Below are 10,957 nucleotides of genomic sequence, written 5' to 3' on the forward strand. Positions count from 1 at the left end.
GCCTTTGCAGCGGCTGCTGCAGCAGCAGAAGACTGCGGAGAGTGAGGGGGAGAGGAAGAAGCAGCAGCAAGGGAGACAGAGACGGCAGCAGCAGCAAACGAATCATCTTTAAGCGGCTTCTTAGTGGTTCGGATGCCCCCAAGTGCAGCAGACAGAGCAGCAGCAGCAGCATGGGCCCTCATATGCATTCTTCAGGTGGGCCGTTGCTGTCTCCGCTGCAGACAGAAGCTTGTTGCTGTAAGGAGACACCCAAACGCATCTACACATACTAGGAGACAGATAAAAAGAAATAGAAGCGGCGCTGCCTTGGTTCGTACTTATTGAGAACAAAAAAACAAAAGAAGGGGAGACAGAGAGACTCCCAAAAGGAGACAGTCGCTGTGAAGGAGGAGCACCCGGAAGAGGCGGAGAAGAAGGTGTGGGGTGGGAGCTGTGGGGTGGGAGACGATCCCAGAAGAGTGGGAGACGATCCCAGGAGAGTGGGAGACGATCCCAGGAACTGCCACTTACAAAGCACCGAGGCCCATGGCTCCCTCACCGCCTGTCTCCTCCCCGGCGCTCTGCAGCAGACGTGAGAGAGACAACAGAGTTGTTTGCTGCAGCTGCTTGCATGCAGCAAGTGGTGCTTCGGGCCTGCAGCAGGGGAAACAAGACCTGCTGCTGCTGCTGCAGTTGCTGCTGCTGCTGCTGATGCTGTTGCTGCTGCTGTTGCTGCTGCTGAGAGAAGCTGTTCTAACGCTGCAGGAAAAAGGGAGGGCTGAGGAGTCACCTGAGCAAACGCCCGCTGCTGTTGCTGCTGCTGCTGCTGCTGCTGCTGCTGCAGGGCTGCAGCCATTGGGGGCCGCTGCTGCGGCGGTGACAGCTGGAGACCCCCTGAGGAGAAAATTGATTTGCATGCAGCAAAAGGAGACAGAGACGAGCAGCATCAACTCAGGAAGTGCTGCAGCAGCGGAAGAGACAGCCAACGGCTGTCTGCTGTCTGTACATGTGGGTAGCGAGCACCAAGGAGATAGCAGGAGGAGACTGGAAACAGCTGCAGCAGCAGAGCAGCGAGAAGAAGGTAAACGGCAAAGGAGACAGCAGCAGCAGCTGCTGCTGCTGCTGCAGCTGCAGCAAGAGACCGGCAGACACAGGGAGACAGCCGCTGGAGCTGTAGAGGCCCATCTAATGCTGGCGTGGTGCTGAGCGCTGAGGTTTTAGGAACGATGAATTAGGAGCAGCAGCAGGAGCAGCAGTAGAAGCAGCAGCAGCAGCAGCAGCAAACTCGCTCCGCATCAGCTGCGGCGGTCCGCTGTTCCCGCGGACTCGGCGAGGCGCTGCTGCTGCTGCTGCTGCTGCTGCTGCTGCTGCTGCGTGGCTGTTGGGATGGCGGGCAGAAGTGTTTCTTAAGAGTGTTAGAGACGACTTCCGGAGAAGAAAGAGAAGAGGTTTGCTGCGGCAGCGAAGACAGCAGCAGCAGCAGCAGCAGCAGCAGCACAACCGGCCATAGAGACGGCAGAGACAGCGCGAGGCGAGGCTAGAGCAGCAGCAGTAGTTGTCTACTGTCTTTCTTTACCTCTTTGTGGAGGCATTAATACTCAAATATATCTAAATAAAACACAATTAAACGAAAAAAACAGAGAGAAAAACCCAAACAAAGCCACCGGCTCTCCAGCTGCTGCTGTTGCTGCTGCTGCTGCTGCTGCTGCTCTCTTGCTGCTGCCCGTCGCGGCCGGGCAGCCGTCGGCTGCGCCTCTGGAGCGAAGTCTGCTGCTAGCGTAGTTTGTTTGTTAATTATTTGAGTTTTAAAAATATTTAAACGATTAAAATGAATTGATTTCAATTCAAAATGTAAACGGAAGGGTCTTAGGAGTATCTTTGGCTGCCTATACACCCCAGAGCACACACCCTCGCGACCGCTGGGGCAGCAGCGTGCTGGAGTTGTTTGTTTATCTATTGGAGACGCCCCAGCAGTCTTCTTTAAATTATTTTTAAAAAGATAATTAAAAGGTTAAATATATAATTAATACACAGCACACGGACTCAGCTAAACCTCCAACTGCTGTACGAAACCCCCCAGCAGCAACACAGAAAGGCAGCAACTGTAAAGCAAACGCAAACCAGCAGGCTTCCCTCTCTCGATCTTCGTGCTGTTCTCAAATTATAAAGGTATAAATCAAAGGCAAAACTCTCAGATTGATGTACAAGCCCTGCAATAAGCAGCAGAAAGACATACGCAGCTTGCACAGCTGCAAACAAACACCTTTAGCAGCAGCAACAGCAACAAAAACAGCAACAGCAGCAGCAGCAGCATCAACAGCAGTAGCAGCATCAACAGCAGTAGCAGCTGCAGCAACAGCAGCAAGCAGCTAAGGCCCTTCTAGAGGCCCTTCCTACCCAGTAACAGAGACAGACAACGCGCAGCAGACTCTGTCTCCACAGAAGCATCACCTATGGCGTATAAATCAAAGACACCCCAACCCAGCCCTTCCTCGCCAGCACTTAGGTGTACTCCTATTAGAGCTCAAGGTGCAGCCCCAGCAGCAGCAGCAGCAGCAGCAACAGCAGTAGCAGCAGCAACAGCAACAGCAACAGCAGCCTCCTCCCATTCCTCATCCTGTAGGTGGTGTAGACAGCTTGGGGTGTATAGGCAGCTTAAATCTCCTCCAAGGTATTTAAAGGCAGCAGCAGCGCAACGTGGCAGCAGCAAAACACTCAGCCATGAAGTATGTGCCGCTGCTGCACAAGAGAAGCCTCAGCATATTATATTATTATTATAATTACTATTGTTATTATTATGAATACAATTTATTTATTTATTTACTTTTATTGTATCTCCCAGTCTATTCAAAATAGAGTGGAGTTATATTAAAGACAAACGCAGGGCCCTGTCACTCCCATACAAAAGAGAAGCAAAATGCTGCTCTATTAAAAAGACCCTCACCATATGCCCCCTCTCAGCCCCAAACAAATAAGAAACAAAGCTCTAAATGAACAAGCAGCAGCAGCAGCAACAACAACAATAGCAGCAGCAGCAGCAGCAGCAGAAGCCCCTAAACATGCATGCGTTTGGGGCCCCTTCATGCACAGGCTGGCTGCAGCTTCTTGAAGTGTCTCCTCCACAGACAGAGTAAGGCGAAAGGCCTTATATATTGAGGACTAGGGTCCTACTCCGCTGTTGTTGTTGCTGCTGCTGCAGTTGCTGCTGCTGCTGCTGCAGTTGCTGCTGCTGCTGCTGCTGCTGCTTTAACGCTGCCTTCAGGCTTCGCATCCAAGCAGCTGCAACGGGGAAACAGGAAAGGCAAAGGGGCTGAGGTGTCGTCTTAATGTGACAAACTCCCTAAAACCCCACACTCTGCATGCATGCATGCATGCATGCATGCCTGAGGCCTCAAGAGTGCGGGGTGTATGTACGAAATTGTTTATCTTATTCATTGAGCAGCAGGGGTTCGATGCGCAGCAGGAATTGCGTTTAACTTTTATTGTTTAGTCGCCTTGCTGCTGCTGCTGCTGCTGCTGCTTCGGTGATTGGAGCCTGAGGCCCTGTGCTGCGCTGCTACCTGCAGGAAATAGCCCCGTGGAGGCTATGAGGGGACCCTGCTGCTGCTGGCCATTGCTGCTCTCTGATAGAGTAGCAGATGTGCAGGTGTTGCTGTTGCTGTTGCTGTAAGCAGCAGCAGCAGCAGCAAAACTAGAAGGAGTGCTGCGGGTACGAGGCAAGCGCGAGGGAGCAGCAAGCTTCGCTGGAGAATCCCAGAAGACAGAAGAAGAATAAGGGGGAGGAGGAGACAGTGAACGGGAGAGGTGTGGGGTCTTCCTCGGTATGGGATCGGGATCGGGATCGGGATCGGGATCGTCTCCCGCTGTAACGGCTTGCGGGAGAACCCCCTCAGCCCAGTACTTCATTAGGCGCTGCAGCTCAACGAAAGCAAACTGCTGTGCTGCTGTTTGGAGACTGTTTCTGTCTCCTTCTGCTACTTGCAGCAGCTCTTCTGCATACAGCAGAGACGCATCACTTGTATCTTTATCTTGTCCTAAGCCCCGGGGCCCCCCTCCCCTCCCCGAAGAGAAGAGTGAAGAGAGAGATGTAGACGACAGCCGCTGAAGGTTTAATGATATCTCTGCTGCGAGCTGCGCAGACAGCAGACGCTTCTTTTGCTGTCCTCTAGTAGACAGTGTTGGAGTTGAGGAGACAGCCCGTGCTGCTGCCTTTCTGCTGCTGCTGCTAAACCCTAGGGGGCCCCCAAGCGACCCCTCAGCAAGCCTTCTGCTGCTGCTAGCAGCAGATAGACACTGCAGCAACTCCCCTTGAGATATAGGCAGAGGCCCCTGGGCCTCTCGTCTGTCCATACACTGCAGAATATGCAGCTCGCGGAGACATTCCTGCAGCAGCAACATCAAAGGAGACAGATAAACGAAGAGACAGTTAGAGACAGATATATATATAGATATATATATAGAACTAACAAGCAAACATAGACAGAGACGGAAGACAAAGAGATATCAAGAAGAGAGATAAGACGAGAGACAGACAGCAGATAAGCAAATAGATATACACAGGGATAAGAAAAGATAGAGACGAGGCGCATGCGTCTACACACAAAAACATAAAGAAAAATAAATAGAGACAAACAGATAAACAAAGACAGCAAAGAGAGATACAGACAGAGAGACAGGAGACAGAGGCAGAGACACAAACTAAAACGCAAACAAAACTAAATATATATATATAATCTTTTTGTTTAGACTGAAAAGGAGAGAGCAACAGAAGCAAAGAGAGTAAAGGCGTTCAACACCAGACAGAGACAAAGACTAAGGAGACAGAAGAGGAGACAGACACTGCAAGAATAAGCACAAAGAGACAAACAAAGACGAAATGTGCAGACCGCGAGCTGAGGTATACAGACACGAGGAGACAGAGACTGCAAGACGAAACAGCAACAGCGAGCGCAGCAGCAACAGCAGCAAAGGAGACAGCTAAAGAGAGAAGAAGACAAAGACACCCGCATAGACAAAGAGACAGCCTCCAACGCACAAGGAGAGACGCTGCTGAGACAGGGTGTCTCCCCTCAGGGTCCCACTCTAAGGCAGACAGCACATTCAAATAAGGAGACAACTCCGAAGGGTGCTGCGCGCCCAGCACCGTCTCAAGGTGATACTGATACGCACGGTCCCGCGCTGCACCACAGCACCACAAGCAGCAGCAGCAGCAGCAGCAGCAGCAGCAGCAGCAGCAGCAGCATAAAATTAGCTTGCAGATGTACTCCAGCCCTGACCGCCTGCCAAAGAGATTGAGTCGCTCCCAGAGAACAAACGACAGGCAGCAACAACACCGCAGCAAAATCACTGCAAACGGATACATCGCAGCAGAAGCAACACGAGCAGCAGCAGCAGCAGCAAACGCAGTAGGAGCAGCAGCAGCAGCAGCAGCATAAGCAGCAGCTGAGACCTACACGCCCAAATTGGCGCCAAGCGGCGCAACGAGCGGAGCTGCGTGAGGATGACTCCCTTGCAGTGCATCAGATACTCTTGGGGCCTGCCGAATGTGCAGCAGGAGGCGTTGCTGCTGCTGCTGCTGCTGCTGCTGCGAGGTGATCCTAGGGGGCCCCTCTCTCTCGCCGGGTCTTCTGCATATGCCGCTGCCCACAAATCCGCGAGCCTCGCGTCTTCCGCACCTGCGGTTGCAGGTGCCTCTGGGAAGGAGAAGTTGCTGCTGCTGGTGCTGCTGCTGCTGCTCCTGCTGCTGGTGCTGCTGCTGCTGGCGCAGGTGCTGCTGTTGCTGCTGCTGGCGCTGTGTCCGGTACATCCGGTGGTAATGGTATTGGATCTGCTGCTGTTGCTATTGCTGTTGCTGTTGCTGTTGCTGCTGCTGCTGCTGCTGCTGTTGCTGCTGCAGCGTGAGCCGGACAGGGGAGCGAGTAAGAGGTCTCTGCGTTTGAGAGTCGCTAGGAGGCGGCGGTACTCCTCAAAGACATGTCGTGCATGCACACAATAACCCGCTTTCTCGAGGGCTTTCAGCCCTTCTTTCATTAGCTGCCGCACTTCCCCTGATAAACTCCTCGGGGGTAGACCCGATGAAAGACAAACTGAAAATATCTCCGCGTACGGCGCCAAATCCGCCAGCTCGCTCGCCTCCATCACATTCAAAATGTGCATACTATAACTGCCTAAAACACCCCCACCACCCCCGGGGGCCCCCCCAGCCTTAGGGGCCCCTGAGGCCCCGGGGGCCCCAGCCCCAGCAGCCCGAGGGGCCCCTTGAGCCCCACCAGAGGCTCCTGGAGCCCCGGGGCCCCCAGGGGCCCCAGGGGCCCCAGGGGCAACGGGGGCCCCACTGGGGCCCCCTGAAGACTCTCCGGCGCTTGAAGACCCTGAGGCATTTAAAGAGAGATCCTCTTTGTCTGAACGAAGGTCTCGGAGACAGTTGAATACCGCTCGCCTTAAGCTCGCGAGAGATACACCTTTAAGCTGAAGAATCTGCAGCAGCAACAGCAGCAGCAGCAGAAACAGCAGCAGAAACAAATGAATTGGTATGCGCATTTGTTGTTGCTGCTGTGCAGCTCAGGCCCGTCTGTTGCAGCAGCAGCAAAGAACTCACTTCACACACAGAAGAAGCACTTGGGGGAGAGACATCTCCGTATTGAAAAGCATTAGAGTCTACGGATGATGGCGAGGGGCTGCAAGCGCCTGAGGCTGTAGCCTGCAGAGACGTGCCTCCCTCCTCCTTTACAGGGCCCAGCTGCAGCGCGTTACCCCCTTCTGCTGCTGCTGAAGATGCTGCACCTGCTGCTGCTGCTGTTGTTGTTGTTGTTGCTGCTGTCGCTGATGCAGGCCCTGCTTCTGATGCTGTGGATGGTGCTGTGGATGGTGTTATTGCAGCTGATGGTGCTGCTGCAGCTGCTGGTGCTGTTGTTCCTGCTGCTGGTGCTGTTGCTGCTGTTGCTGCTGCTTCTGCTGCTGCTGCTTCTGCTGCTGCAGGCGCGCAACTGGTATCCTTTTGCAGCTGTATCTCCCCCACAACTTCTTCGTCGCAAGTTGCTGCATGCGTTTTCTGAGGTGTATATGCACCTGTCTCTTCTGCTGCTCTTTGGCGCTTCCTGGGTTTGTCTCTGCTGTGCCCCTGCTGCGCCTGAGGCTCGTTCACGCCTTGTGCTGCAGCGACGGCTTCTGTGGGGCTTAAAGCATGTGCAGGCGATGCATGCAGTTGGATTGCAACCTGAGAGACAGACAGAGGAGAGACAGCCACACAAACAACACTAAAGCAGTGGGGCTGCTGCTGCTGCAGCTGCTGCTCTTGTTGTTGCTGCAGCTGTTGCTGAAGCAGCAGGAGCAGCAGTAGCGGCAGCTTCTGCTGCTAGGAGGCAGGGATATCTGAGGTCTCAAACGCAGCAGGAGGTTCCCCGACTCACCGCTGACTCAAGGATCGGCAGCTGCACTGGCTGCTGCACTGGCTGTTGCAGCTGATGCTGCAGCTGCTGCTGCTCCATTGTTGCTGCAGCAAGGAACCTGCAAAGGGAAAGGAGGAGCTAGGGCTGCAGAAAGAGGCGCCCTATCGCTTCCCCAGTCGCCTCTGTAGCCTGTTTTTCTGCAGCCGTTGTACAGGCCTCATATTTGGGGGGCGCGCTTCTGAGTGAGTACTAATATATGCTGAGGGCAATGGAGAACGTATGAAGAGGTGGTGTGGTGTTGCTGTTCAACTCCGCCTCTCAAGGTTGTATTAGCACAGAAGAAGATCCTGTAGTATGAGTTAGCTGTTGGGGTAGTGAGTCTATGCGCCGATGCAGAAGGACGGACAGCTGGGAGGCACTGGGGAGTAATAAGGAACGGGAGCGAGGACTTCGGAGTCTAAGGAGAAGTTAAATGTTAAGATATATGAATTAAAACAAAAAGGGCTTGTAACAAACCAATACGGTTGCTGCATCAACCCAAGAGGCACAGAATCCTTACAGCAAGCAGCCCACTAGGAAACCTGGCTTACTACTTCTGCCCCCGCGCTCCCGTAGAACCCCAGAGAGGAGTTGGGCTTCTCCTATCGTTTCAAGACTCAAACGAAGAAAAAAAGATTAATCAAGCGAAGTATGCCTCAAACATATTCTTACTTGACACCATTTGACTGGAGAAACTGCAAGATCAGGTGCGGGGAGGACACTGGCGGGTGAATGACTGCGGCTGGCAGACAAACAGCCCCGAACGTGAACGATCGACAGCTATTTTTGATGAAAATAAGGGAAATTTAAGAGATCTGATGGTTTAAACGTTTCATTATAATGCATTAATCATTTATTCAAACCGGTGGCTTCTTTTTGATGAGGTTTCCTGCAGCTTTCTTCATCTACTTCCTCGCCAGCCAATCCATTACGACTTGTTCAAAATGAATGCGCGACTATGAGTAGCCGCTCTTTCTTTTGTAGCTTCTCTGCACAGTACTCTAAATGCCTTCTAAAAGCAGAAGAAAACACTTTCTTACGCATTTCATTGCAATCTATCTGCATTAATACCTAGCCATCACATAAATTAACCCGCTAGCAAGCCTTTTGCTTCAGCTGTCTGTACACGTTGGGAGCGCACGCTACATTCAGCTTTCTCGCGCAAGTTCAGCACTACTAAAGAAACAATTGTCTATAGCGTATCTTCCCCCACATCTGCATGCTTTTAAACTAGCTATTCCTAGATGCATTCTAAGTTTCTAGCCAATGTCCCACTGACATCGATGTAAGTAAACGCACATCTACATCTACAAACAGCGTTTCTGCAAAGGAAGGTTTGGCCGCCGCCTGTTGCTTTTCTTAAGCACAACAAAAAGAGAGAGATGACTCTCTGCGATTGCCCGAGTTTGCTTTTCTCTGTTTATTTTTCAAAACCCAAACCGGTGCCCATCCAGCTACTTCTTCCCCTCTGTCCTCTGCAGAGTATACACTGCAGAGGCTGTTTAAATTCAGTGCTCCGAATGGCGCGATGATATCCCCGCTGGCGGAATCCACTGCACCGAAGCGGCTGTCATGTTTCTGCAGCAAGACAACAACAAACAACCGGCGTTCGAGATAAGTAATATAACAATGCATAGCTGAGGTGAATACACAGGCACAGATATACTGCGTTAATGATAAACCCAAGCCTCATCTACAAGCTGGTGAAACCAGCCAACCAGCGCTTCATTCTGTATGCTGCCAATATCCCTTAGACCCCAGGTATGCGCGTGTTGCATGAACGCACGTTTGAGTGCATGCATGCATACTTGCATGCATGCATTGCTGCTGTTTACTGCGCCTTACTTGTAATCGCGAGGGTCAAGGCTCCAGCAAACGGAGTCCTCCTCCTCTATGGAGTCGACAGGCTGAAGATCTGACAGTGTCAGTGATGGGCCCGACACCCGCGGAAAGGCCAGCTGCTGCTTCTGCTGCTGCTGCTGCTGCTGTTGCTGCTGCAGATTGTTGGCGTTGCCCTGCAGCTGCAGCGTTGCCAGCGCCTGCTCAAGTTCCTGCAGCTGCTTCCTCAGCTGTTCTACCTGTTGATACTGCTGCTTTAGCACATCTTTCTGTCTCTGCAGCAGTAGCTTGCAAGAAGCAGCAGCGGCGTTGGGGGCCCCCTGAGCAGCAGGGCTCCCCACAGCTGCGTTGTTTCTGTAACTCCTATGCCCTACTGGGGGCCCCTCTCCTGTTTGCTGCTGAGACAGTGATCTTCTCTGCTGCATCTGGGGCCCTTGTGGGGCCCCACAGCTGGAGCAGAACCCCGCTGAGCCCTGTCGCTCTGCTGCTGTCTTAAGCCCTGCACAGCACAGCAACATAATACTCCACGTCAAATAAGAAAAGAAGAGCAAATGCATGCATGCATGCATGCAAGCATGCATGGCTGTGCATGCACAGCCCCAAGATGCATGCAGCGTGCCCCGAAGCGGGGCTCCCGCACAATCAACAGGCTCACCTGCAGCTGCTACAGTAGCCCGCCTCCCCTGCCTGCTGCGTCTGCTGCTCCTATTGAGGCCCCTGCTGCTTTGTTGCTGAAGGAAAGCTGAGGGATCTGAAGCAGCCACATCCAGCTCCTCCCCACTGGTGGGCGGGCCGTGCCACTCCTGCTGCTGCTGCTGCTGCTGCTGTGGGGGCCCCCCTCCTACTGGGCTGCAGCAACAACTCCCTGAGGGAGGGGGCCCCCTCCCCTCAGGGGCCCCCTGAGGCTCTCTAAAGAGGAGTGCCTCAGTGAACAAGCCGGGGCCCCCGTTGCTGTCGGGGCCGACCATTGAGCCCCACCAAGGGCGTCCTCGTTGCTGCTGCCTGCTGCTTCTGCTGCTGCTGCTGCTGCGAAGTGGCGTTGCAGGTCTTGCTGCTGCAGGCACAGACAGGAACTCCCCGACGAAGTGAGAGAGGGGCCTCGTGAATGCATCATTTGTCTCTGTCACCCAATCCGCTGCATTTACTGAATATCCGGGGGGCCTGCAGCAGCAGCAGCAGGAGACAAGCAGCAGCAGCAAAACATGCAGCAGCAGCAGAAGCGGTAGCAACGCCAGTCAATCGAAGCAGCAGCTACGAAGCAACCAGCAGTCTCCAGCTGAAGAAGGAGGTGGTGCTACCTGCAGCAGCGGCAACAAACTAAAACGGTGTGCTCTAGCAGCAGCAGCGAGTCAGGAGACAGAAGCAAATGCAGCAGCAGCAGCAGCAAGAAGAAGGAGAAGAAGTAGACCTACCACTGCATGATCGCCCGAACTCCATCTGCAGCAAACAGCTGCCGCTCCTCCTCCGCCCCCAGCAGGGGCGCCGCCATTTTGCAGCAGCAGCAGCAGCAGCAGGTGCAGCAGCAACAGCAGCAGCAGCAGGTACAGCTGATCCCCAGAAGAAGCAGCCGCCTGATGGCCTAGGGTAGCCCTGCGGCCTTAACCCTTTAAGAGTGCTGCAGGCACCTACACCCACCGCTACGATGCTGCAGTTAGCCCTATGAGAAGAAGCAGAGCTGCATGATTAATATATTTAAAAGAAAAAAAATAAAA

The 10,957-nt window shown here is 53.4% G+C and overlaps 2 protein-coding genes across 2 annotated transcripts; both read right to left on the bottom strand.

The window, feature by feature from the left end:
* Positions 1 to 3,465: 3,465 nt before the first annotated feature.
* Positions 3,466 to 8,450, bottom strand: EAH_00028690 (hypothetical protein, conserved; the record flags this gene model as incomplete). Its single annotated transcript, XM_013396283.1, has 7 exons — positions 3,466 to 4,362; positions 5,015 to 5,157; positions 5,433 to 6,456; positions 6,578 to 7,195; positions 7,389 to 7,485; positions 8,079 to 8,148; positions 8,447 to 8,450. 7 exons carry the CDS (start codon positions 8,448 to 8,450, stop codon positions 3,466 to 3,468), a joined length of 2,853 nt encoding a protein of 950 aa, XP_013251737.1.
* A 464-nt stretch (positions 8,451 to 8,914) lies between these two features.
* On the bottom strand, positions 8,915 to 10,734 carry EAH_00028700 (hypothetical protein, conserved; the record flags this gene model as incomplete). The annotated part of the gene is made up of 4 exons (XM_013396284.1): positions 8,915 to 8,984; positions 9,252 to 9,744; positions 9,901 to 10,406; positions 10,658 to 10,734. 4 exons carry the CDS (start codon positions 10,732 to 10,734, stop codon positions 8,915 to 8,917), a joined length of 1,146 nt encoding a protein of 381 aa, XP_013251738.1.
* Positions 10,735 to 10,957: the final 223 nt, after the last annotated feature.

This window comes from Eimeria acervulina, genomic scaffold (genome assembly GCF_000499425.1).
Source record: "Eimeria acervulina Houghton genomic scaffold, Eah_scaff254, whole genome shotgun sequence".
NCBI lineage: Eukaryota > Apicomplexa > Conoidasida > Eucoccidiorida > Eimeriidae > Eimeria > Eimeria acervulina.